Source organism: Melanotaenia boesemani, chromosome 24 (genome assembly GCF_017639745.1).
Source record: "Melanotaenia boesemani isolate fMelBoe1 chromosome 24, fMelBoe1.pri, whole genome shotgun sequence".
In the NCBI taxonomy this organism is placed as follows: Eukaryota; Metazoa; Chordata; class Actinopteri; order Atheriniformes; family Melanotaeniidae; genus Melanotaenia; species Melanotaenia boesemani.
In genome coordinates this window covers 5,583,363-5,611,346 of record NC_055705.1, presented here as the reverse complement: position 1 = coordinate 5,611,346, position 27,984 = coordinate 5,583,363, and the positions used below count along the sequence as shown (strand labels likewise).

General features: G+C 43.3%; 1 protein-coding gene across 2 annotated transcripts; it reads right to left on the bottom strand.

Moving 5' to 3' along the window:
* Positions 1 to 205: 205 nt before the first annotated feature.
* On the bottom strand, positions 206 to 27,832 carry LOC121635541 (protein EFR3 homolog B-like). 2 transcript variants are annotated; one of them, XM_041978754.1, is made up of 22 exons: positions 27,345 to 27,832; positions 22,665 to 22,741; positions 22,446 to 22,573; positions 21,073 to 21,223; positions 18,295 to 18,416; positions 12,850 to 12,999; positions 12,637 to 12,732; positions 12,477 to 12,555; positions 7,902 to 8,037; positions 7,674 to 7,826; positions 7,469 to 7,580; positions 7,335 to 7,386; positions 5,824 to 5,996; positions 5,603 to 5,678; positions 5,276 to 5,437; positions 5,070 to 5,201; positions 4,922 to 4,989; positions 1,673 to 1,806; positions 1,099 to 1,190; positions 980 to 1,028; positions 795 to 898; positions 206 to 687 (listed from the first exon to the last, which is right to left on the bottom strand). In XM_041978754.1, exons 1-22 carry the CDS (start codon positions 27,559 to 27,561, stop codon positions 553 to 555), a joined length of 2,598 nt encoding a protein of 865 aa, XP_041834688.1. In that variant the 5' UTR covers positions 27,562 to 27,832; the 3' UTR covers positions 206 to 552. The 2 variants fall into 2 exon arrangements, with proteins under 2 accessions (XP_041834688.1, XP_041834687.1); XM_041978753.1 differs by having other exon boundaries at positions 7,674 to 8,037.
* Between the last annotated feature and the right edge of the window lie 152 nt (positions 27,833 to 27,984).

Here is a 27,984-nt window from a genome sequence, read left to right as displayed (position 1 = left end):
AGCTATCCATCACTTGACACCAAACAAGGAGCAATACCAGAAACCATGGGGGCAGCGCTGAGCAGAATAGCTGACATGCGACCAGTGAAAGAAACAACCAGAGAAGAAGAAGAGGATCAGGAAGGGAACAAAAAAGAATGAAGACGAGCACAACAACTGTAGAAATTGCGTGAGCTTTTAAAAAACACTATATGTGTGTGTTTGGGACGTTTTGGGCATTGGAAACAACTTTATAGTGACTCATTACCGCTGCTAACGGTGTCTGAAACCGACGTCGGCTCACCGGAGTGAACGCTGAGCTCAGCACTGCCCCCTAGTGGAGGAGCTGACTTAACAACCATGACAAGGCAAAACACACATAGAAGTAAGAGGACGGCGACGTATGACGACAATTGAAACGGACGTCACTATCTACGTACGTAAGGGAGCAGAAATGGGCATGAGGGACAAAACAGCTGCTGTGAAACCTTTTCAGTCATGATGTCCTCTCACACCCCATCACACATCATATCTGCTTCATCACCACCAGCATCCGACTCAGCGTGTTTGGTTCTAGTAGACACACAGGTCTGGAAACTTCATCTCGTAGAGCGGCGTTGAACGAGGAGGCGACTGTCCAGATGGAGATGGAGGAGGACGAATGATCAGATCAAAGACCTGGTCCAGTTTGGACTGAAGCAGCCAGCTCTGCAAACAGAACAAGTTCATTCAGTTAGTCTGAGGACACGTCTTCTTCTTTTAGGAATATTCTCCATTAGTGTTAAAGTGCTGGTTGAGTTATGTCAGCATCTCACCCTGGATCCACAATGAGCAGCTATCTCCTCAAAAGGAGCTGTCTGAAACCTCTCCACCACCTGCATCCTCCTCCTCTCCTCCTCCTCCACCATCCCTCTATCCTCTGAAGAAAATCAGTGTTTCTATTAAAACCACAAACGGCTGTAGGTGAAAACAATCCAATGGTTCGGCGCAAGCTGCTTACCGATGGCGTTTTTCAAGGTTTGGAAGGTGATCTGCTCGGTCTGAGGTTTCTGCAGAGCACAGAGAAACATGAACAGACTGGACAAGCAGACTGATGGACCAATGGGACAGGTAAGATACCTGTGGTGTATCAGAGCTACACTGAAGGTCCATGTCCATCTGCAGAGAGACGACGTCTCCGATACTCTTCCTCCTGGACAGACGATCTTCATCTAAAACAGAATCAAAGTCTGAGTCCTACCCAACCAGCCTGATGAGTTCGGCAAATGGGAGATTTGATGTTAAGCATTTGTTTCCATTCTCATCCATCTTCTGTTGCTTATCCCAGGTTGGGTGGGGGGGGGCAACTTAAATGGAAAACCCCCACACTTCCCTTTCTCCAGCCACTACTTCCAGTTTATCCAGGGGAATCCCGAAGCACTCCCAGGCCAGTCACCAGAGAATTTCAGCCGCATTTTTTTGATCCCTACCCAGAGCTCGTGACCACAGGTGAAGGTTAGGAACATAGACCGATAACTAAATCAAGAACTTTTTTAGGTGGGGCCCTTTTTCACCACAACAGACCGATGAGTCCATGTCGCTGTGGACACCACATGTATTCAACTCTCTTGACATCTGAGTCGAAGCCTTACTCACAGTAAGTTTGTCAGTGAACAAGATGTTTTAGTTTTTTTGGTAGTGTGTGAGTGTGTACCTGCGAGCTGAGGTGTGTATGGTGTGTTCAGGCGCTCAGATTGTGGAGTGTAGCTGCTTCCTGTCAGACCCTCGTAGATCTTTGACTGAACGAACAGCAAGGCTTCGGCCACCTTCAGCTCACCATCTGGAAACCTGTGAAGAATTTTAGACAAGTAAGAATTTCAGACCTTGTGTGTTCTTGCTGTGGATGAGGTCTGTACGAAGTCTCATCCTGCCAGAGGGAAGAGCAGGCGCTGAAGATGTTAAGGATAGTAAGTATGTGGCAGCACGAATCATGGTTGAGCATCCAAAATGTCTTCTTGGGGGAAGGAAGGGTATGCTGGATCATATCCTGAGCAGCTGTCCAACCGTACTTGGTGAGGTACTGACCGCTCGCGTGATGACCAGGGATGTCCCAACTCATCAATTTTACAATGAATCGCGATATTAAACGCTACCACTAATTACTTCAGCAATTAAAGATCCCTTAATATCGTCACTTTATATAAAATATGTATGAATTATTTCAGCAGATCAGACCAACTTCCACACGAAAGGAAAATAACGTTCCACTTCTACGTATGTTGCTTTGATTTGGCTGCATGAGGGCTGCAGAAGAGGCGGCCTTAGTGGGAGGCTACGGCGGCCTGAGCGAGAACACTATGGCGGTGGCCTGAGCGGGAGGCTACGGCGGCCTGAGCAAGAACACTATGGCGGTGGCCTGAGTGGGAGGCTACGGTGGCCTGAGCGAGAGGCTACGGCGGCCTGAGCGAGAACACTATGGCGGTGGCCTGAGCGGGAGGCTACGGTGGCCTGAGCGGGAGGCTACGGCGGCCTGAGCAAGAACACTATGGCGGTGGCCTGAGCGGGAGGCTACGGTGGCCTGAGTGGGAGGCTACGGCGGCCTGAGCGAGAACACTATGGCGGTGGCCTGAGTGGGAGGCTACGGCGGCCTGAGCGAGAACACTATGGCGGCCTGAGCGGGAGGCTACGGCGGCCTGAGCGAGAACACTATGGCGGTGGCCTGAGTGGGAGGCTACGGCGGCCTGAGCGAGAACACTATGGCGGTGGCCTGAGCGGAGAGGCTATGGTGGCCTGAGTGGAAGGCTACGGCGGCCTGAGCGAGAACACTATGGCGGTGGCCTGAGCGGGGAGGCTACGGTGGCCTGAGTGGAAGGCTACGGCGTCCTGAGCGGGAGGCTACGGCGGCCTGAGCGGGGAGGCTACGGCGGTGGCCTGAGCGGGGAGGCTACGGCAGCCTGAGTGGGAGGCTACGGCGGCCTGAGCGGGAGGCTACGGCGGCCTGAGCGGGAGGCTACGGCGGCCTGAGCGGGGAGGCTACGGCGGCCTGAGCGGGAGGCTACGGCGGCCTGAGCGGGAGGCTATGGCAGGGGAAGAGTTTTACCAAACTAACAGATTAAGACATACTTGTCAGACTGTTTTTATTTAGTTTTTGGGTTAAAGAAGAAAGATGGGCGAGGTGTGATTGTGGAGGACGGCTCACCAGCCTGTAAAAGGTTGCAAAGAAAGGAGGAAATACATCCGTTTCTCCACCTGCAGGATAATCTGCAGCTTTAGTAGTATAGTTTGGATAAATAATGAATATTTATCTAACGTAACACTGAAATGAAACGTTATTGTATAATTTGCTGTTTTGTAATTATGTCCGACTCTAGTTGGTCTTACAGTGTAACGTGATGAGTTCACTGAATGTTAAACAGATGAGGAAAAAAAAACAAAAACGTATTTTGTGACAGAAAGTTTTGCTGTTTTAAGATAATCAGCCGACATGAGGTCCATGGTTTTAGTTGTGAGTGTGAAATAGTTACAGACCGTAGAAGAAATTTAATTCTAGATATTTGTCTTATTTATTTTTACTGCTGTAGTTTTATTTCTTTTCCAACAGCAGCTGTTCTGCTGAAGGAAGCTGGAAGTCAAAGCTAGCTGGATGTTTTCCTGGTTTCTAAACTCTCAGGTTGAAAAGAAATGTTGAAAACCATTTTTATAACATGGTTTTTCATAAAGAAGCCTCCCAGATTGAGGTAGAGGTCCTGTAGCCGTTTAATCTGAGAGAAATCCAGAGTTTATGTGCAGGATTTATTTATTCTTTACACAGGAGGAGATGTGGCTGGAATCAGACTTCTGAGTTACTTTATCATTACATCAGTTATTGAGGCATGAAAAGTTTAAAATGTAATCTTTTAAATTTAAAAAATTTAACTAATAGACATGAAAGGAGTGTTCAGGTGATTTTACATATTTAAAGCTGGGAATTCATTTATGTGTAATAATCGTAAAATCGTGATTGTTTCTTTGACAATAATCGTACCATGAAACTCTGTAGTCGTCCGCAGTCATGACCAGGTTTTAAAGATGCTGCCCAGACCATCTTCAGTAATGTGGTCAACAACAAGAACACCCACACACCTGGAGAGAAGCCAGAGCCAAACTCCAGCCCATCAGCCTGCCTGGCCTGAGCCAGACCATGAGGCACCAACCTTTGACCTTTCAGAGCCACACATTGTCCCTGTTTTAAGAAAGAAAGTAAGAGTATACTGTATGTTGTCTTTGGATCTGTGGAAGCACAGGACTCAGCCAGAAGACAGTATTTATGGTGAGAATCTAATTTTTGAAAGCAATAAAACCAGCATGGTTTCAGCAGGGGGTGGGGGGGGGGCAGGGCTTCCATGGCTGTCTACAGGCACGGAGAGGGTCGTTGCGGAAAATAGGGTGGAAACCACTGTTGTAGCTGAACTTACAGTTTCCTGGGAGGTTTAAAGCAAATGGCTGCAGCACCAAGAACTAGTTGATCAGTGCTGGAGGAGTGGCTGGAGAACATACTGGAGCCCCACAGAAGTGGCTTTGCTGCACACTCCCTGTGCAAGACCTACATCCATCTTGGCATCAGAGGAGCTGAAGGCTATCTGGGGCTGAACTATGCTCCAGATCCAGAAGCACCGACCAATGCTGGGTCACAGGTCATGGCTGGGTTGCTTATGAGCGCGTATGATGTGAGACTCCAAACACTGGATGATGTCAGGAAACATCCAGAATGGTGTGTGTCGGTGGATGTCTGGATGCATCCAAACCGAGCTTCGTTTCATTTCATTTATCCTGAACTTTTGTTTTATTTTGCAGCCTTACAATGAAACTATGCTGTCACTGTTTTATTAGTTCTTCTGTAAAGAAAAGGCTGTTAATCAGAACTGACTGATGAGTATGAAGCTGAACATCTGGCTGCAGCTGCTGTGGATAAGTGTGTGTTTACCTGGGGTCGTCACCCAGAACATCTTCAGGCAGCAGGTATGGAGCCTCCCTCTGACGACCTTCTATGACCTGCAGATACACAACCAACAGGCTCGGTAGGCACTACGAACACACACCTTCTCTCCTCGTGTCCATACAAGTCTGCTCACCTGCGTCACGTGCTGGTGAAGTGGTGGAGGTGGCCCGAGCTGAGACAGCAGGTGGAGGAAGGTGGCACAGAGGGCATGAATGCCACAACGGTTGAACACTGACAGATGCTCCTGATTGGACAGTGCTAGCTCCTGAACAGCCAATCACACAGCAGTTTATTAAAGAGCAGGGAGTGGAAAAAAGTGTGTTCTTACTGTCCACCTACCTGCAGAGCCAGGACCAGGCGAATCAGGTCCACCAGCACCTCCTCGTTGGCCAGTTCCACACTGAGAACAGCCAGCAGGGTGAAGAGCGCCTGGTAGTGGCTGCGTCCGCTGCTTTCCTCCTTACAGGCCAGGTAGACGTGTCTGTAGAGACGCTGAGCGTGCTGCACAAACGGCAAACTGTTATTAACTTATTGTAGGAGACGCTTATTATTAACTTATTACATAAACTGGATGCTCCTTTCCAGTAAACGCATCGCTCATGCAAACATAGAATATAGCTGTCACCTCTGGAAAACTCCACCAGCAGGTGTAGCTGAAACACTCACCTTCCTCATGAACAGGTTGTCCTGTCGAGAGCACTTGTCCTCCTTCAGCACCAACACTGACACGTCAAATGTCACACTGTGGACACACAGTCAATAACCAGTTAAAACTTATGCATCAACTACTGTAGATGAGACACGATGTGGCAGCTCTGTGTGCAGTGATACATGTCTGCCACTAGATGGAGCTGCTGTGTTGGTGTCTGTCTGCCTGAACATGTGACCTGGCTGTGATGAGCCTGGTGGCGTTGTGGCGCCGGTCAATAAGCGAGGTGAGGATGGACAGAACCAGCAGGCGGATCTCTGGATCCTCCATCAGGGTGAAGGACAGCAGGGGCTCCAGGAAGGAGGAGGGCAGCGCCGTCAGCAGGTTGCTGCTCTCATAACGCTCCGAAACCTGAGGAAGAGGAGGGACTCAGGGTTAACCCTGATGATCAGCAGGCTCCTGATAGTGGGGCCAATTTGCTAGGTATGTTTATAGATGTACAGCTAACAAAACTGGATACTGGGATAAATTCAGGCCATGGTGGCAGCTACAGCCATATTTAAAAATGGCCCCCAGAAGTTGGTTAACTGCCATAATGTGTGAGATTTTCATTAGATTAAAAATATAATCTAGACACCAGTGACGCTGACTGTATGACCTACAAAAGCTATTATCCAACCTCAGCCAAGACCAAGAAATTAAAAGATATAACCTGAACCTTTAATTAATGGTTGTTAGATACAGCAGATGTCTGTCTGATCTCCCCATGAACACATACAATAAATCCTTCATCAGGTTGATTCCTCGAGGTTTTCCAACATGTAGATGAGTAACTGCGACCAGAGGCCTGAACCAGGAAGCAGGACTAACATACCCGGATATCTCTCTGTTACCTGGGTGGACTTACCCAGATGTTCAGCATCCTGAATCCTACAAAGCTGGTTATCAGCTCAGTAATTCAACCCAGGGTTCTCCATCTGGATCAGAGCACGCTCACATAAAAGGGGTGGGGTTTGCAGCATCTGACCAATCCCAGACATGGAGAAACCCTGCAGAGCAGCTACGTCACCATGGAGGACCGGACCATTATTCTTCCTCCAGACCAGAAGCAACACTGTTGCCGTAGCAACAGCCAGGAAGGAATGCTGGCTCTGTTAATGCGTAAATTAATGAGATTCTAGGATATTAATTGATGCGACAATATAAACGGACATGACCCTGATTATTACGGCCCAGATGTTTTGGGCGGAGCTTCAGTTCCTTCCTTTCCTCCATACTCTCCATCCAGGTCTTTAGAGGCTCCGCCCCTCACTATCTCAGATCAGCCCTGGTGGAGCTAAATGGACTCGTGAACAAGTCAAGAACCAGGACAGAAACATTCCTCAAAGCTCTCCGAGACAAGGCTTCATTTCTTCATCTGTCCCAAAAACTCTTCCTCTCCTAGCCTCCTCTCCCCATCCACCACCAACCTGGACAGGATGCTCTAAGAATGGGCGGGGCATTTTCGATCTGATTGGCCAAGAGGTGGAGCTTTTATACTCCTTGATCTCTGATCCAGAACATAACCTACCAGCAGGTTAGCCGTTCAGTTACCATGGTGATTTACCCAGGAAGAAGTGAACCAGTTTCATAGGACAGAAAACCCTGAAGTTACCTCCATAAGAGAAAATCCAGCTTCCTGGTACAGGACTCAGGATCTGTAAGTGTACTTGTTCAAATTCCCATTGCAGTGCACCTGAAACTTCTCACCTGGAGGAGAGATTTGAGCAGCATCACCTGGATCATCCTGCTGCCTTCGAACCTGAGACAACAAACATCAGGTAATAACGTTAAAGATTCGGGGCGCGTTGGGAAGGCCATGCAGTGACACGTGTTCATGGTACCCAGCGTTCGGCGAACCCAGGGCAGGGTAGATGCCAGGAACAGGAATCTTTCCCATGATGAACAGCATGACCTCTGACTTCTGGTAGACAGGAAGCGTGTTGGCGAAGCATCCTGCAGCAGGACAGAAACACCAGAAGGTTGAAACCTCAGCAAACGGCTGAATTCACTCTGAGGCTCAAACAGAAACCAGCGGATGGGTCTGACCGATGGTTTTGATGACGGCGTCCTGCAGCATTTTCTCGTGAGTTGAGGTGGTTTTGCGTTTCCCAGCGTTGTCATAGTAACCGGTCAGCTGGTAGTCGACGCTCTGCCGGAGCTGTCGCAGTAAGGTGTTGAAGACTTCCAGGACTGTGGGACCTGCAGGATGAAGCAGGAGTGAAGCCTCATAGTGGAAACCAGTGCAGGAAGTCTGGAAGAGTGTTCCACACTGACCTACAGATCCTGCTGCTTCTATAACAGCAGCTTCAGACAGAACCTCCACGATCCCGGCCCGGACCGACGCCGGACTCCTGCTGTTGGCATCCAGGTGACCCAGCAGCTGCTGGATGACCAGGTGGGAGTGCTGGGACTGCCGACAGGAAGGCTACAGGTTAAATAAAGCTACGTCTTCAACTACAGCAACAGTTTAGGACAAAGGGTCAGTTTTCTACTAAATGTCATCTACAAACTACTCAATTTTGTTATGTTAATGTTTTCTTTTTTCTCTCTTTCCTGCAAAATGCTGAAAAAGTAAAAAATCTCTCTACCAAGCTTCATGCCAAACGGAGCTCTAGCTCCTTCAGACAAAGCTGCTACTGCAGATTTAAAGCTTGTTTGTCCATTCAGAGACACCGTAGTAAAAATGGAGGCAGCTGCATGCATGTGGACCCACGGTGAGTAAATAGAAACGCTTCATTCTAAGAGAATAAAACATAAGAGTTATTTTAGTAGAGGGATTAGATACCAATAGAAACAGTTTTATTGACAGATGACATTTTTCTGTGACTGATCTTTCTAACATGCTGCACCTTAGAACCAGAGTTCAGGGTAAATCATGGATAAACACAAACATCCTCCACCAGCTGCTGCACTTCCAGGTGACCTGTTTTATGGCGGGAAGTTTTAAGGAATATTTATTTTACTGCAGCAGGCTGCACACATCATGCAAGCAATCAGCTGGTAATGACCGGAGGTGCAACAACAACAGACCAAAATCCTAAACGAGGGGTTACAGGTCTGATATGAACCACGCTTAAGTTGTAAAACAGTTTTACTTTTCACCTGAAAGAGTTTCAGAAACAGATGATGGTAGACAGGGACGTGTGGTCAGGGGAGGCAGGTGAGGCATGATAAAGAAAAAAACAAATTTTCATTATGACTCTAACACGTTTTTGACAGTTTATTAAGTAAAAATCGCCAAATTTGAGTATTTTCCGATCAAATCCAGTGTAGAAACCCGGTGGAGGCACGGGCGAGCTGTGCCCCAGCTCTGACTGGACCATCCAATACAAACTGGGTTGCATGACACGTTTTCTGTTCCTCAGCATGTCGCCAACATGAACTTTACAGAAATATTTGTTATACACCATGACTGTCTACAGTCTGTGTAATGTCTTTAATGTATGTGTGAGAAAAAATATTCCCGTTTATCGTACAATAAAGTGCAGAGAAAAGTCAGCAGGTGAGGCAAACAGTACTCTGCCTCACCTCAAGGGGGCGTACATGAACTGGCAGGTGCTCTCTAGCTGCAGTGCTGGCTTCAACAGTGGTAACTGAAAGTTGGCACCAAGCTGAAGCCGGTAGGTCAAGAACAGTGTTTTTTTATCATCTGCCTAATCCAACTCAATATGGAGGATTGTATTTCAAGACTAAAACATTTCTCAAAACTGGACTTCCAATCCAAACAGAAGGTCACCAACACTGACCAACGACCAACGCCGGAGCTAAAAGGTTTGCTTCAAACTACAGGAGTGGTAGTGGTAGACTAACTCGGGATACTGTGACCTGAAAAATTTGCAAAGAAGCCTCAGCAAACATGAAAGATCAGCCATACACATTCAAAGCCGGATTTCTTTTCAAACTTTTGGAAATTCCAGGATTGATTTGGCATTGGATGAACGAAGACGAAACATTAGCATTCACAATGCTAAGGTGAGGGAAAACCGAGAGATTTTAAAAGACCTCATTAATGTAGCCAAACAGGAGCTAGCATTTCGTGGTAACGATGAGAGAGTAAACTCCTCTAATCGGGGTAACTATGTAGAACTGTTATATGCTTTTGCCGAGAAAGATGAGAGGTTAGCTAGACATTTAGAAACATCTACTGTGTTTCTGGCTTGTCAAACCGGAAACAGAATGATTTAATTGAAGCAGTTGGTGATGTGATCAGAAAGGACATTAAAGATTAATGCCGCCTCATTTGTTGTCATAGAAGTAGATGAGACTACCGATGTCACAAACAAAGCCCAGATTTCTGTCATTTTGCGCTACGTGGCTTTAAAAAGTGAATAGAAAGAGGCGTTTTTGGGCTTCGATGACGTAAGTGACGATAGACGAGCCCCCGCTATAGCTGCTTTATGGTCTGGAAGTGTTGGAGAAATACAACTGTGTTAAAAAGTTAGTGTCTCAAACTTATGACGGGGCTGCCGTGATGGCATCAGACGCCATGTTTACTCACTGCTATGCACACAAACTAAACCTAGTGCTGATGCGTTCAGCAAAGTGTCTGCCTGAAAGTAAAGGCTTATTTTAAACAGTTGAGGGACTAGGTACATTTTTCAGTAAGTCCACTAAACGTACCCACATACTGGATGATGTTGTGAAGCGATGTTTACCAAAAGCGGCGCTCACACGATGGAGCTCAAACTCCCGGATGCTGCAGACAACAAGCATGAATCTATCAGATCTGGTGCTGTGTTCAGCATTATAAGTGAAAATCCAGCTGGGACAATGAAACTCTAAAGATGGCTGCAGGACATGATCGGTGGCTGTCAAAAACATCAACGTGCTTCTTCCTTACGGCATATGAGGGCATTTTCATGGAAACTGATGCCCTTTTTAAAGGGCTGCAAAACAAAGTCATGGACATCAGATATTGTTGTGCACAGTTTCAGTTATTGAACGCATGAGACAGGAGTTTGACCTTTTCTATGAGGAATATGAGCAGAAATGCACCACTCTTGGCCTGACGGATAGTGGCAGTAAACAGCCAGTCAGAGATGAGAAGAAAAGACTGTATTATAACATCACTGTCACTGTCAGTGTTCAAATGAAAGCTAGATTTGATCACTTTGGTGAGCTAGCTTTCCTTAGTTTGGTTGACTGTACCAAATTTCATGAAATGTCACAACATTTTGATGACACCAAGCTGCAGAGCCTGTCAAAGTATGCAAGATTCTCTGACTTTGTAAGACTAAAGGCTGATTTTGTCGGACTGTACAGCTCACAAGCAGTAAGGAATGCATATCAATCACCTGGACAGCTTCTAAGCTTTTTGGCCCAGAAGGATCGAACCCAGACTGTTCCAGAGGAGACAAAGTTACTCCAGCTGGCTCGCACTGTACCAGCTACAACAGCATCAGTGGAGAGATCATTCTCTGCATTAAAAAGACTGAAAACATGCAGTAGGAACAGAACTGATCAAGGACGTCTTTCTTCTTTGGCCACAATCTCCACTGAGGCGGAGAGACTTTTAAAACTAAGAGAAAATAAGGAAGACTTATTTACAACCAAGTCATAGAGCTTTTCATGGGAAGGGTCGGTGCATGGACTTCATCTACAAGTAAAGCTAAGGTCACAAATGATTTTAAGTTTTTCTTTTCTAAAAAATAAGTTGGGAGTAAGTAGAAAAAAATTCCAGTATTTGATAACCAAATTTTTGGCATGAAAGAATTATTCTTTTATTCTTACCCTTTATTAAAATTGATTAAAGCACCAGGATTTAAAGTTTGAAAAATAACTGAATTTTTTACTGAAGGTCTAAATTAAATTTGTGCTGCACAAATTTCTATATTTTAATTTGTTTACAGTAAATATGAATTGCTTAGCCACAAGAAGGGTGCTCTATCCATCACTCTAAAAGAAACGTTCTTTGTAAGACAATATGTTCCCCCTGTGTGTATGTGTGTGTGTTAGTGTGTGAGTGTAACTGAAAGAGGAATGCATGATGGGATATGAAGCATTACCAGTAGCTGCATGTTGTTGGATGTATAGTGAAATTAGATGCTCTTTTAATTCTTACAATGCCTCACCAGCCATAAACCTCACCGCACGTCACTGATAGTAGATGATAGAGTTAAATGAATAAATATCCAGTCTTCATGCTGGCTCAGAGCACAGTGAGCGGGACAAGAAGCCCCGCCCCAAAGCAAATGATTGACAGCCTGGAAATGAGGAAAAGAATAAGGAAATACATGGAAATAATAATGAAATGAAGAGGGGAAACAAATCAATGAAAATAAAATAGTGAAATTATGTATATATAATGTCAGGGAAAAGCAGTTTTAAGTTTATGAGGTTCCTGGTTCAGGATAAAAAGCTTGTTTAAAATGAAAAATCACAATGAAGTTAAATTTAGCTTAAATCCTACTGGTGTGTTTTTATGCTGATGATGTTGGATTCATCATTACAGAGTTTCAGAGGAGATTTCAAAACATAGAGATATATGTCATCATTTAAAGGACGTATCCACCACATGAAACAGAGGCCACGTCATCAGACTGGAACCAACAACCCTTCAGCTGCAGCTAGTTGTGCTGCAAACACTCCTGCCGGTGCTGGATCATAGACCTGTTGCAGACTGAGTAATGCTGGTTTTACCAGCTGATGCTCATTTCCTCTATAACCTACAGAAGATCCTCTACAGAAATCTGTACAAAGAAACGGATTTTGTGGATTGTTTGATTTTCAACCCTTGCATGTGAAAGAAAGACTGCTAGAGGTTAGTTTATTTCTGTGGGTTTGGTGTATCAGACGGTTCTGAGCTGCAGTCCGTGCAGCACCAGAGTCGTCATCAGAGTTTTTACTAACCTGAATGGAGTACATGATGATCTGAAAACAGCGCACAGCAAACCCTCGTCCCTCCCACAGACAGCGGCTGTCCAGGTGCCTGAAAACAGCGTGTTAAACACTCAGAAGGGAAAGCTGTCCGGTCAGGTCAGATCAGATGGGAAAAAAGAGTGATTCCTACATGAGAACTGGTCTGATAGCATTGGTGATGTGTCCATACGCAGCTCGTCCCAGCAGCTCTCTGAAACACACCTCTGTGTGCTCTGCAGGAGACCCGCTGCAACAGAGAAGAAGCCGATAAAAACAGGATTTCTGTGCTGTTAGGATGAACGTGGGCGGTTAAATGAAGCAGCTTCTCTTCATTCAGGTCCAGGAGCTTTTTGTGTGTGCGTACGTGTCGCTGTTTGTGTGCGACTGCAGGTTGACCAGCAGGGCCGGGACGATCTGCTCCATGTGCCGAGGTTCCCAGATGTTCACCTGCAGCTCGTCGTCCACCGTCTTCCTCACCACGCCCTGGAGGCCGCGGATCCCCGACACGCGGATCCTGAACACACACACACACAGACCGCTATCTTCCTCCCAGAAACACACCATGCAGATTTAATCTCCCACTGAGAGACTTTACTCTGTTCCGAAGGATTCTGCTTCTCACTTAATGAAACATTTAGTTTCTGTTAGATTTCGCATGCTGTCTGTTTAGACCCCTGTTTCTCAAAAAGGGGGTTTACCTACCCGCTTGGTTCACTTGAAGTCAGATGAGAGAAAGTAGAAAAAAGTTGTAGGCTGGAATAAAGGGGAGTGAGTCTGTTTATGGTGGTCTCTGATAAACCGGTCCAGTTTCTAACGGAGCATTTCCTGCTGTGGTCTAAAAGGAAGAAGCGTTCCTCCATCTCATGATGCAGGAACACCAGCAGGATCTCTGGCTGCTGGGGTCTAAAGGCAGAAAAACTCATGGTGGACCACCATCCTGACCTCCACCCTACTGGGAGCCTGTGGAGCATTCTAAAAAGGAAGATCTATGAGGGAGGGGGGCACTAGACCTGCAAACGGAAACTTTGGGAGGACATTCAGGTCTCCTGACACGACCTCTTTGATATATCACACAATTAGCATCTTGATCGCGTCTGATGGTGGTCCACACTCCTACCAGCAGGTGATGGCAGAAATGTGCTTATTGTTGGTTACCAAGAAAAATAAGAAGAAGAAGGACAAGTAGAAGGAGAAAAAGAAGAGGAGCGAGGAAGAATAAGGAGAAGAAGAAGAAGAAGAAGAAGAAGTAGAAGAAGCGGAAGATGAAGAAGAAGAAGAAGTAGAAGTAGAAGAAGGAGGAGGAGGAGAAGGAGAAGAAGAAGAAGAAGAAGAAGAAGAAGAAGTAGAAGAAGCGGAAGAAGAAGATGAAGGCGAAACAGTAAAAGATGAAGATGAAGGAGTACAAGATGACGATGAAGAAGAAGAAAATGAAGGTGAAGCAGAAGTAAAAGATGAAGAAGAAGATGATGAAGATAAAAATGAAGAAAAAGCAAAAGCAGCAGAAGAAGTTAAAGATGATGATGAATAAGTAGTAGAAGAAGAAGATGAAGATGAATAAGTGGAAGAAGTTAAAGATGAAGATGAATAAGTAGAAGAAGAAAAAGATGAAGATGAATAAGTGGAAGAAGAAAAAGATGAAGATGAATAAGTGGAAGAAGAAAAAGATGAAGATGAATAAGTGGAAGAAGAAAAAGATGAAGATGAATAAGTAGAAGAAGAAGAAGATGAAGATGAATAAGTGGAAGAAGAAGAAGATGAAGATGAATAAGTAGAAGAAGAAAAAGATGAAGATGAATAAGTGGAAGAAGAAGAAGATGAAGATGAATGAGTGGAAGAAGAAAAAGATGAAGATGAATAAGTAGAAGAAGAAGAAGATGAAGATGAATAAGTGGAAGAAGAAGAAGATGAAGATGAATAAGTAGAAGAAGAAAAAGATGAAGATGAATAAGTGGAAGAAGAAGAAGATGAAGATGAATAAGTAGAAGAAGAAAAAGATGAAGATGAATAAGTGGAAGAAGAAAAAGATGAAGATGAATAAGTGGAAGAAGATGAAGATGAATAAGTAGAAGAAGAAAAAGATGATGATGAATAAGTGGAAGAAGAAAAAGATGAAGATGAATAAGTGGAAGAAGTAAAAGATGAAGAAGAAGTAAAAGATGAAGATGAAGAAGAAGATGATGAAGATAAAAATGAAGAAAAAGCAAAAGCAGCAGAAGAAGTTAAAGATGAAGATGAATAAGTAGTAGAAGAAGAAGATGAAGATGAATAAGTGGAAGAAGAAGAAGATGAAGATGAATAAGTAGAAGAAGAAAAAGATGAAGATGAATAAGTGGAAGAAGAAGAAGATGAATAAGTAGAAGAAGAAAAAGATGATGATGAATAAGTGGAAGAAGAAAAAGATGAAGATGAATAAGTGGAAGAAGAAAAAGATGAAGATGAATAAGTAGAAGAAGAAGAAGATGAAGATGAATAAGTGGAAGAAGAAGAAGATGAAGATGAATAAGTAGAAGAAGAAAAAGATGAAGATGAATAAGTGGAAGAAGAAGAAGATGAAGATGAATAAGTGGAAGAAGAAAAAGATGAAGATGAATAAGTAGAAGAAGATGAAGATGAATAAGTGGAAGAAGAAGAAGATGAAGATGAATAAGTAGAAGAAGAAAAAGATGAAGATGAATAAGTGGAAGAAGAAAAAGATGAAGATGAATAAGTGGAAGAAGATGAAGATGAATAAGTAGAAGAAGAAAAAGATGATGATGAATAAGTGGAAGAAGAAAAAGATGAAGATGAATAAGTGGAAGAAGAAAAAGATGAAGATGAATAAGTGGAAGAAGAAAAAGATGAAGATGAATAAGTGGAAGCAGATGAAAATGAATAAGTTGAAGAAGAAGATGAAAATGAAGAAGCAGAAGAAGATGAAGATGAATAAGAGGAAGTAGAAGAAGGAGGAGGAGGAGAAGAAGAAGATGAAGGAGAAAAAGTAAAAGATGAAGATGAAGGAGTACAAGATGACGATGAAGACGAAGAAAATGATGAAGATAAAAATGAAGAAAAGGCAAAAGCAGCAGAAGAAGTTAAAGATGAAGATGAATAAGTAGAAGAAGAAGAAGATGAATAAGTGGAAGAAGAAGAAGATGAAGATGAATAAGTGGAAGAAGATGAAGATGAATAAGTAGAAGCAGAAGAAGATGAAGATGAATAAGTGGAAGAAGAAGAAGATAAAGATGAATAAGTGGAAGAAGAAGAAGATGAAGATGAATAAGTGGAAGCAGAAGAAGATGAAGATTATTAATTTGAAGAAGAAGAAGATGAACATGAATGAGTTGAAGCAGAAGAAGTTGAAGATGAATAAGTGGAAGCAGAAGAAGATGAAAATGAATAAGTAGAAGCAGAGGAAGATGAAGATGAATAAGTAGAAGCAGAAGAAGGTGAAAATGAATAAGTAGAAGCAGAAGAAGATGAAAATGAATAAGTAGAAGCAGAGGAAGATGAAGATGAATAAGTAGAAGCAGAAGAAGGTGAAAATGAATAAGTGGAAGAAGAAGAAGATGAAAATGAATAAGTAGAAGCAGAGGAAGATGAAGATGAATAAGTAGAAGAAGAAGAAGATGAAGATGAATAAGTGGAAGAAGTTGAAGATGAATAAGTAGAAGCAGAAGAAGATGAAGATGAATAAGTAGAAGAAGAAGAAGATAAAGATGAAGATGAATAAGTGGAAGCAGAAGAAGATGAAGATGAATAAGTTGAAGAAGAAGAAGATGAACATGAATGAGTTGAAGCAGAAGAAGATGAAGATGAATAAGTGGAAGCAGAAGAAGATGAAAATGAATAAGTAGAAGCAGAAGAAGATGAAAATGAATAAGTAGAAGCAGAGGAAGATGAAGATGAATAAGTGGAAGCAGAAGAAGGTGAAATTGAAAAAGTTGAAGCAGAAGAAGATGCAGATGAATAAGTAGAAGAAGAAGAAGATAAAGATGAAGATGAATAAGTGGAAGCAGAAGAAGATGAAGATGAATAAGTTGAAGAAGAAGAAGATGAACATGAATGAGTTGAAGCAGAAGAAGATGAAGATGAATAAGTGGAAGCAGAAGAAGGTGAAATTGAAAAAGTTGAAGCAGAAGAAGATGAAAATGAATAAGTAGAAGCAGAGGAAGATGAAGATGAATAAGTAGCAGAAGAAGATGAAAATGAATAAGTGGAAGCAGAAGAAGATGAAGATGAATAAGTAGAAGCAGAGGAAGATGAAGATGAATAAGTAGAAGCAGAAGAAGATGAAAATGAATAAGTTGAAGCAGAAGAAGATGAAGATGAATAAGTAGAAGCAGAAGAAGATGAAAATGAATAAGTAGAAGAAGAAGAAGATGAAAATGAATAAGTAGAAGCAGAGGAAGATGAAGATGAATAAGTAGAAGAAGAAGAAGATGAAGATGAATAAGTGGAAGAAGTTGAAGATGAATAAGTAGAAGCAGAAGAAGATGAAGATGAATAAGTAGAAGAAGAAGAAGATAAAGATGAAGATGAATAAGTGGAAGCAGAAGAAGATGAAGATGAATAAGTTGAAGAAGAAGAAGATGAACATGAATGAGTTGAAGCAGAAGAAGATGAAGATGAATAAGTGGAAGCAGAAGAAGATGAAAATGAATAAGTAGAAGCAGAAGAAGATGAAAATGAATAAGTAGAAGCAGAGGAAGATGAAGATGAATAAGCGGAAGCAGAAGAAGGTGAAATTGAAAAAGTGGAAGCAGAAGAAGATGAAAATGAATAAGTAGAAGCAGAAGAAGATGAAAATGAATAAGTTGAAGCAGAAGAAGATGAAGATGAATAAGTGGAAGCAGAAGAAGATGAAAATGAATAAGTAGAAGCAGAGGAAGATGAAGATGAATAAGTAGAAGCAGAAGAAGATGAAAATGAATAAGTGGAAGCAGAAGAAGATGAAGATGAATAAGTAGAAGCAGAGGAAGATGAAGATGAATAAGTAGAAGCAGAAGAAGATGAAAATGAATAAGTAGAAGCAGAAGAAGATGAAAATGAATAAGTAGAAGCAGAGGAAGATGAAGATGAATAAGTAGAAGCAGAAGAAGATGAAAATGAATAAATGGAAGCAGAAGAAGATGAAGATGAATAAGTAGAAGCAGAGGAAGATGAAGATGAATAAGTGGAAGCAGAAGAAGATGAAGATGAATAAGTGGAAGCAGAAGAAGATGAATAAGTGGAAGAAGAAGATGAAAATGAAGAAGTGGAAGAAACAGGTTTCTGTTCGTTTGTACACATGGTTTTATTACCAGCTCCACTTCCCCTGTAGTCCCTCAGTGTATTTATACCCCTTGCTTTTCAGGTTTGTCAGATTCTTGCGGTTTTTCCTGTCGTGTGGTCCATGAGTGTTTGTTCATTAAAACCTGTTCTTGCAGCAGTCTGCCTCCTACCTGCCTACCTCCTGAGTCCTGCCACTGGGTCCTCACCTCCAGCGCACCATGACAGGTGTTTATATTTTGAGATGTGATTAATCGTAATTAATCTACAGATATTCTGGGATTAATCAGATTAAATTTTAATCATGTGACCTTCCTAACACAACATGACAGGTGAACATTTTCAGCTCTTTGCAACCTGTTAAATGTTTGGAAACTGATCTGCAGAATAATCTGGAACCCTGGATTTAGAGCGATTTGTTCAGTAGAAGCCAGATTATTATATAATCTAACAGAATTGTGATGAATGACAGATCATACTCACTGTTATTCACTTTGATTATTTAGGGGAAAATGAACACAAACAGCACATGAATGAGTATGCAGGAGTAGCAGATGCTGACCTGGTTTGGGTGTCAGGGTCTTCATGTTCAGAGTGACACATCTCACTGAAGCGAGACACAAAGAAGTCGTAGCTGCGATGGTACGAAGGCGTGTCCTCCTCGATGTTCGCAAACTTAACAAACTACAGAAAACAGAAAATAACTTGTTGATAACACAACTCAGACTCTGTAGTGGAATAAAACCAGTTAATCCTGCTGCCATACACAGATAATCCCTCAGCAATGACGTCTAGCTAAAGGAGAAATAAACGTATTATAGGACGATGATCTCTGAAGCTCAGATTTTCGCTCAGACTCTGATGACATGAGGATTAAAATGTTTATAGTCTTGTTGGAGCAGCAGTAAAATACCTGAAACCATCTTCACATGATCTCCAAGCTCCTGGTTCTGTTCAAAGTTTTAGAAAAATGGCCTATGTCCAGCTTCAGATCTGAGCTGATCTGCTCCAGTGATCATCACATTCTTCTAACTGGATGTAAAGATGAGGTTGGTATTCAGGAAGCAGTCCTACAGTGGTTTACCTCCTCTTTAACTGGCTTGTCCTCCTCTACGGCCCGAGTCATAAGTACCTGCTTCCCCTGGGCTGCAGCTTTCACAAATACCGCAGTCCACTTCTATGCAGATGATAGACAAATCACTCTGCCCTTAAATCCAGACGACTCCACTCCGGTCACATCGATCCAAAATAGGGCTGCAACGATTAGTCGACGTTGTCGACAATAGTCGACAATAAAAATAGTCGACAACGAATTTAGCCGTCGACTATTGTCGGCAAAAAAAAAAAAAACAAAACAAAAAAAGTACAGAGTGAGACATCGTCTTCTTTTTTTAATCTCTGCTGAGAGTTGCACATGCACAATAAAGTCCGCCAGGGGAAAAATATGGTGGCGGACTAGGGAGCAGAACGGTGGCAGAGGAAGTCAAAAGTCTGGGATAACTTCACGTTAAACCTACAAAATAAATTAAATACATGTGAGATCTGTAAAGCGGACCTTGTGTACCATGGAAGTATGTCTGCAATGCTCGAACATTTGAAGAGGAGGCACGTCGGACTTACTTAACAACCTCATGCAAGATTTAAAGTTGAAAGTGAAATAAGATCCATTTATAATATATGTTATAAATCATGAGATACATAATCCGATTGGTCGACTAGTCGTTTTAATAGTCGGTGACTAATCGACCATCAGAATAGTCATTAGTTGCATCCCTAATTTAAAACTGTCTTCAGTAAGTCAGAGGTGGTGATGCAGATTGAAGTAGGTGGGGAGGGGGCCGATAGCACCCTGGTTCCCGGGGTGCGAGGCTGGAACATCGGGGTGTGTGCTGGCCTACCCCAGGTGGCTGTCTGGGGGGGCCTGGTCCTCCTAGGCATGTTGCGGGCCCTCTGCCTTTGGGGGGTGGGGCGGCCGCCTCTGGGCTCCTGGGGCCCTGGGCCCTTGGCTTGGGCTGCCCTGGGTGGCCGGTCCCTGGCGGGGCCGGCGGCTGCTGATCTTGGCCCACTGGGGCCTGTGGCCCGGGACCGTGGGGGGCTCTTGCTGGGGCTCTCCTCTGCCGCCCTTCGGGTGGGGCTGGAGTCGTCTTTGTGGTGGGGTGGCTTGGGTTGGTGCTCTGGGTCTGCTGCTGAGGGCCCGGGTCTCTGGCTCTGGTCTGCCTCTGGCCTCCGTGGAGGCGTGGTCGCATTTGCATGATCTCACTCATCACTCTTCATCACTGATCACTCCTCTTCCTCATGCTCTGCATGCTGACACAGTCACGGAGTTGTCCAGTGGGTTTTAATACTAAGCGATAATTTTTTTTTTTTTTTTTTTTTCTGTGAGTTAGTATCTGGTCGCTGTTATGTCTTTTTGATTTGATTTGGTTATTATTTAAAAACTCTTAATGACTGGCAGCCCTGTTTTTTCTGTGTGTGTGTTTCTGCTTTTGTAAAAGTTGTAGGAAATTTTCTGGTGTGTTCATGTACAGGTGTAACAGTTTGTTGTCTGGTGATGGTGTGGATTGAAGGGTCGTTTCCTTCTGTCTGTGATCTTTTTGTCTCCTTTCTTCTTTCCCTTTTGCTCTTTTCGCTTTTTTCCATCTTTTTCTGTCCCCTCCGGTCAGGTCCAGCAAGATTACCTAGATTCTGTGATTCAAAGTAAATAAATAAATCAGATTATCAAGAGGAGCCTTACCCACAGGCCTTCCCTTGGCAGAGCAAATTTGTTCAGCACGATACAGCAAACAGATTATCATTTTGCTGCTATGATGCTGGACAGGACAAGTTAAAAAAAAAAAAAAAAAAGAATAAGTAAGTCAGAGGTGGTTATTTTTGGCCTCTCGTTTATCCCCAGTAGATAAAAAAACATCCATTGTCATTCAGTTCTCAGCCCCTTGTCGGGTATTTGAGGGGTCATATTTGATTCTGAACTCAAATCAAGTGAGTGGTAAAAAGTTATTTTATTTCCTCTTAAGAAGACATTGATAAGCTGAAATTAATCCTTTCAAGCAATGACTGAAGACCAGTTATCAGTTGATCACTTCTAGGTTGGATTACTGTAAGTGTACTTTGGCATCAGTTGGTCTGTTTTATGGTTCAGAACTCAGCAGAAGACCAGAGAAAGACGGGTACCTGTCCTTAGTCCAACTCCAGACCTCTCATATCTTCTAAGAGATACTTCCAGCTGGTCCCCGCTCTTTGTTTTTCTTCTCATTTCCTTTTTTGTGTTTTAGTCTTTTACATGACTTTGGTCGTTTTAAATGTGATTTATAAATCTAAACTTGGTGCGAGTGTTACATACTGAGTTGGTGGCGAGGATGTGGAGGTGCGGCTTGTCGGCCTCCAGCAGCAGACGCAGCGTGCTGAGGAAACTCTCCACCAGCAGGTTGATGCTCTGGCAGTGGCAGGCCAACAGTAGCTGCTCCAGCGCCTCCATCGCTATGCACACATACCTGAAGGACAAAACAGCGGATAAATGTCTGTTGTTGGTAAAGACCATCTTTACTCGTAGCAGTGGATTCTAAAAAAGTTTGAACTTTGTGTAAAATGTAAATAGAACAGAATCTCATCCACCCACATTTTATCTCCATATGAGCTCATAGTAAATCTGATGGCAGCAACACATCTGGAAAAAGTTGGAACAGGAGCAACAAAAGGGTGGAAAAGTAACATGACTGGTATAAAAGGAGCACTTCAGAGAGGCAGAGTCTCTCAGATGGAAAGATGGACAGAGGTTCACCAATCTGAGACAAACTGGATCTAAAACTGTGGAACAATTTCAGGAAAATGTTCCTCAGACTTTGAAGGTGTGTGTTGGGGACCAGGCTGGATGCTGGTGATCTTCTGCATTAAAAGCAGACATGATTCTCTACTGGAAACCACTGCATGGACTCAGGAAGACTTCCAGAAACCACTGACTGTGAACACAGTTCACCCTGAAACCCACAAATGCAGGTTAAAGCTCCATCATGCAGAGAAGAAGCCAGATGTGAACAGGATCCAGAACCAGGACTGTCTTCTCTGTACCAGTGCTCATTTAAAATGATCTGAGGCAAAGTGGAAACCTGGATGAAGATGTGAACTAGTTTGTGGAAAGCATGGACGGCGTGTCCTGCAGACTAAAGAGGAGAGGGAGCATGCAGCTTGTTATCAGTGGACAGGTGAAAAGCTGCATCTCTGATGGGATGGGGCTGCATTAGTGCCTATGGCGTGGGCAGCTTCCACATCTGTGAAGCTCCATCAATGCTGAAAAGTACATGGAGGTTTTAGAGCAACATCTGCTCCCATCCAGACAACGTCTCTTTCAGGGAAGGCCTTGCAGATTTCAGCAAGACGATGCTGAACCACATCCTGCATCCATCACAGCAGCATGGCTTCACAGGAGAAGAGTCCGGCTGCTGAACTGGCCTGCCTGCAGTCCAGACCTTTCACCAACATGGGACAACATTCCTCTCCTAAAACTCCAGCAACTGATCTCCTCACTTCCTAGACGTTTCCAGACATGTTAGAAGAAGAGGGGATGCTACACCCTGGAACTACTTTTTACATCATGCTGAACATCACCCTGGAACTACTTTTTACATCATGCTGAACATCACCCTGGAACTACTTTTTTGGACTTGTGGTTGTTTAAAAGTCATCTGGAGTCTTGTGGCAGTGAGTTAGCATACAGACCCGTATCGGTGGCGGTTCAGCTCTCTGGTCAGACGCTCTGACAGGTATGCAGCTATACGGTCGAGTTTCTCTGGAGCCGACAGAGCAAAGAAGGTTAGCTTCTCCATGTTGGCTTTCACCAGCCCGTCCTGATCAAACATCAGCACAGAAACACACAGCGTGAAATCAATCTGTTTCCCATACCAGTTTCTCAGAGATGTTTGATATTCAGGTGTTTACCTCTGGGTCTTCTGGAAAAATGTTGTCCACCAGCCGCTTGTAGCGAGGACGTAACGCCCAGCAGCAGCCACACAGACCTGCAGAGAGACATCCGACTGAGACTGAGACGCTGGACCGTTCAGAATGAAAGCAAATATTTCCCCTGGCAGGTAGCGAAGAGGCGGAAGCGTAGCACAGCAGCAACAGGCCAGATGTTTATTATTCCTACTGTTTTATACCTACATTCGAGACAGAAACTAGGGAGGCATGTTTGTACAGAATGGGGGAAATGTGTGTGTATGCATGTGTGTGAAAGAGAAGATAATGAGTGTTTATTATTATTATTAAAATGCTATGACCATAAACAAGAGTCAATAATAAGAAATGAGGCCTGAGTCTGATAAGGAGAAAATTAAATTAAATTTTTGGTCTAAAATGAGAGGAGAGAAATAAGTCGTTAAGGTAATAAATGTGTAATAACTACTTTATAAACCATGTAGAGCGTTTTATTGTAAATTTGTGTTCTTTCTCATATGTTCAAATCCACAATTAAACAATTAAAATTCCAACATCAACAAAGTTAAACACAAATTGCTTTACACAGTTAATTTATGACCACATGGACTCGGTTTTCTCTCCAGCTGAAGAGGACTACCACAAACTTACTTCCCATCGCTGAGTCTGTGGGATTAAAGGCCAGAAGAGATACAGCGCAACAATGCAGCAGTAATGCTGTGTCTCAAGAGTTAATCCTGCACCGGCTTGTTGCGTAACATCTTTATGTTTGATTGTTTATTTATTTATTTATTTATTTTAGCTAGCACAGCTTAAATATGTTCAGACAGGATCCAGACTGACTTTGCTCTTTGTGCTTTTAAACTGATTTATTTTTTAATATTTAATATAAGTTGGAATATTCTATCAATTTTTAATGTAAGTTTTTTGATGAACTTATCTAATCCTGGAAAGTACATTACAAATGATTACTGCCAACAGCACTAACTTTCCTTCAAATTTTACCTAAAACCAATCTTCTCTTATAATTACTTCCTATATTAAAGATTAAATATTGTTAAAGACGGGAAAGGGAAAAGAGGACATTCAAACCCTTTCTTCCAGCTGTTCTGATCAGAAATGTGAGATGGTTAGCTAACAGCATGAGGCGATGCCCCTGTTAGCCTCCTGCCTAGAAACAGAATATTTTCTATTTTTAACTGATTGCCCCTTAAAATCCTTCAATTTTCTCCTAAAACTGTTTTTATGGATAAAAAACATCTTGTGGGGCAACTTTTTTACTGGACTGCGTTTACTGGACCCTTGTCGATGGAACAGCAGCGTTTCAGTTGCAGCATCATCTGCTACAGGACTACAGTATGGCTTCCAGGATAAATTTAATGTACGACTGGTCAGAAATAAGTGTTTACTGAATCCACAGTTTAGACTGCAGCCTGGATGGTTTACACCATTCACATCTCAGGAACCCGATTTTCCAGTGTTGTATAACATGTGGCGGTACCTGGAACATGTTACGTTTCTAGCATAAACAGCAGCGAGTTGTTGATGGTGGGCTTGTTTGTGAAAAATGGTGTAAATATGTGGTTTATTAATCATGATTATTGGTTGCATGGCGACATTTTTACGACGGGTTTGTGAATTTCTAGTTTTATGCGGCTTTGTAGACGCTCACAGATTGGTTGTTTTGGAGGCGTCCATTTTTTCAGAGTTGGTGCAGTTGGACCACTGATTAACTGGTAATAACGTCACCAACTCTCGACCGCTCAGCATTCCGAGACCACTGGAACGCACCATTAAATCCCAACTTTTCATCAGTAACAAGTCCAGAAAAGAACACTAACCAGCAAGAAGAATTGAGGACAAGGCATGCAGCCAAAGTGAAAAAAAGATGCTAACAAACCTGAGACTAATACATACTGACAACTGGCCAGATGATAGTACTGCTGATGTGTTTGTCCGGATTGTCGTAGAAAAGATGAGCGTTCAAATGGAGCAAAACGATTGCATTGATGACAACAGTGAAAGACTTTTGGCTGCAGAAGGTTGTGTTTCTAGGAATGAGGACCACATTGGCTCACTGCTGAGCAAAGTTGCAAATCTCAAGCAAAACGTCAAATCCCTGGCCAGCCGTGCTGAGGACATGGACAGCCACAGCCGTAGAGACTATATTCAGATCACTGGACTCGAAGAAGATGTAGAAAGGACAAATCCAGTAAGATTCTTTCTAAGCTGGCTACAGGATCTATTGTGTAGTATGTCTTGTAGAGCAGTGTGCAATAACCACCAGGACAGGGGACAAGAGAAGCTCTAATACGTCTTTATTCCTCAGCTCGTTCTGTCCACACTTACATACAGGCCATCCTCATTAGGTGTCCTACCAACACCTAAACACATTGGTTCCTACTACACATTCTCTTCTGCTACAGATTGGATCTGACGAACAAACATGGATCCACCAAGGCTGACTGGGCCACAAAAATCGAGAATTCTCTCTGCAGTCAAGAAGAAGGGCGAAATCATTGATCAGGGCCACAAGGTTTAAACTCCCCAGATGCATGCCAGTTCAGCGGTACCTGTGAGCAACTCCCGCGGTTAAGGGTGAGGAGACTTCCTCCCCTGAAGGTGGATGTGTTTCTGAGAAGATTTGACCTGACTGAAAGATACCAAAATGAGCTAGTTCAAAGTGCTAACAAGGACACGGAAGGAATACAGAGAAAGCTGTATTGTGTGTTTACCTGGAACTCTAATGTGTACATTTTCTGCTTTAACCCTCTAATGTTGTGCTCTACTGTTTAGTAGAGCAACTTTTCTCAATCAAAATTTGTGGAAATAAACCTGCCAGAGTCACCTCTACCACTTGGTTTGAGTATGTAATACCAGAAGTAAGTATGTTATCCCATTACTGTCTCTACTTTTTATAATTTAACTGTTGTAACTGTATTATTAACTCTTACCTCAACCGTTCTTATTATCTTTGGTCCATGAAAAGGAAAATGTTAAGAGTTTACGAGCAGATTGAGACAACAAAGTTAGCGGAAAGCTAAAATGAGGAGGTCCTGCACATGGGACATCAAACTGTTTGCATTTAGTTTTCATCCATATTATATTTCAAGGATCCAGATCCAGAAGTTCTGGTTCTGTTCTGGGGCCTGAGCTGGATCCTGGAGCTGATAGTCCAGAACAGAATGCTGCACAAGCTGCTGAACATGGTGAATGATTCTTCACATCCTGACCTCTACACAGTGTTCAGTCAGAGGCTTCTTCAGGTCTGCTACAACAGTATAATTTCAGTGACTCAGAGAAGCCACTGAGAGGCAGCTAGAAGCAAATTGGCTGACATCCATCAGCTGCTGCCTGGCGAGCGGTGAGGGAAACAGATGCAACTGCAGGTCCAGACAACAGACGTATGTTTACGGCAGGGGCGAGTAAAGTTGGACGCTTCCTCCTGCAGCCCCTGAATCAGATTAATAAGTCAACGTGTTTGGACAGAACTTGACAACAAGCTGTTGAGGAGCGACATTTAATCCGAATCAGGTGTGATGGAGCAGGAAACATCTAAAACCTGCAGGACTGTGGCCCAGGAGGACCGGAGCTGGACACCCCTGGTGTTTTTTGAACTTATCACATCATGATTTTAGCAGCTCGTTGGCTGTTAGGTCGTTTCAATGTTCCTGTGAGTGAATATAACCAGAGTCTCCTCTACAGGTACAGTATGTTGTCCTTTACAGATACCTGAAACACTCAGAGACCCTGGAAGTGTTTGGTTTGGACCTCTACAACCAGAGGTGATGGTAAAATGAGAAAAAGGTTTGTTGTTTTGTGCTCAAACATGTGAGGTAGTCAGATACTTTCATTTAGTGAGACATGAGCTGATTCATAGAAGCTGAGCTGATGATAAACAGTGAAATATAAAACCTGCAGACCAATGGCTGGTCCTCACCTCTCAGATACCAACAGGATGCTGACGCGTGCAGTTTATAAATCTGGACTGTAAAATATGGCACATAAATCCCATCTGTGGTGGATTCAAGCTCCATGGACGTTATCAGGGATCATAGGTGATGCCAAGACCTGATCTGGTTTAACCTGCTCGTCTTTTTTCACTCAAATAACAAGAAAACGAAGAAAAAGGTTGAGAAATATAGAATATCATCTTACCGTACATGAGAACAGCTCCTTCAGCTCACATCCACACACACATTTCTGGTTAATCCTTCCTACACACACACACACGCGCTGACAAAGCCCCGCCCCCTTTCATTCACCGTCATCCAATCAGATGAAACCCTTGTATCTTCAGCGGCTGATTAAACATCAGAGGACGAGGCTGAAGCTGCTTTTCCATCATGACTGCTGGTTTGAATCCCTGATCTGAGGTTTGTTAATGAGTTTGTTACAGCACGACGATGCAGCGTTAATATTCTCACCGGGTCTTAACCCTGAAAGATTTTCCTGAGTGAGTGTTTGTGTGATCCGAGCCATGTGCAGCAGCTCAGCGCTCCATAATCTGCTGAGGATTTATTCAGAAACACAGAAAAATACAAGAGAAATCTGCAGACCTGGAGCTGGAGCACTGGATGGGGGTGCCAGCTGTTCTGGTTTTCCCTGCCAGATAATGAAAAAGCTAAAAAAATCTAAAATCTAAAAAAAGTTAGCATGAAACCACAGAAGAAGAACTGGAGCTACCTCCGGCTGTCTGGTGGTCGAACACAGAGTAGCAGTCCTGCAGCAGCCTTCGAGGAGCCTGGGGTACAGTCGGCATGGCAACGACCCTGGGCAGCATCATGCCCCTGGGCAGGCTGGGTATGGTGATGCCTCTGGATAAACTGGGAGGATTGACTCCTCTGGGCAGGGAGCTGAGCAAGGCCGGCATGCTGGGAAAGGTTGGGAGAGTCCCCGGCATCTCTACAGTGGGCTGAGGTGGTCCTGAGAGAAGCTGGAGGAGGAGAAGAAGAAAAGGTCCTGAGGAAGAGGAGAAGCTGAGAGTGAGAAGTGAAAAGAAGGACTGAAGCTGAAATCTCCTCCTTCCTCACATTCCTCTGAGCATTAACTCCCACAACTCAACTCCAAACCTCTGAACTGAAAGCTGAAAAATCCTCGACATGAGAGCTAACCAATCCCTCCCGCTGTGGAAGAATCGCTTCTTTTTCATGTTTTCTTCATTTTATTTTCAATTTTACACTGACATTAAATAAATAAATAATACCCACCCACCTGTCCACCTATCCAATAAATTTACATTTTCTACAACTTCAGTTCCAAAAATGTTCAGACTACAAAACAGAAAACAGTGATTTATAAACCTAATCAGGTCATATTTTACTCC

Excerpts from the sequence above, each read along its gene's own strand:
- LOC121635541 (XM_041978753.1), bottom strand. The coding sequence starts at position 27,561 with ATGCCGGGGACTCTCCCAACCTTTCCCAGCATGCCGGCCTTGCTCAGC. Across the intron at positions 7,581-7,673 it reads CGCCGTCATCAAAACCATCG|GATGCTTCGCCAACACGCTT; the intron begins GTCAGACCCATC and ends GTCCTGCTGCAG. Across the intron at positions 7,387-7,468 it reads CTGGGTTCGCCGAACGCTGG|GTTCGAAGGCAGCAGGATGA; the intron begins GTACCATGAACA and ends TTGTTGTCTCAG.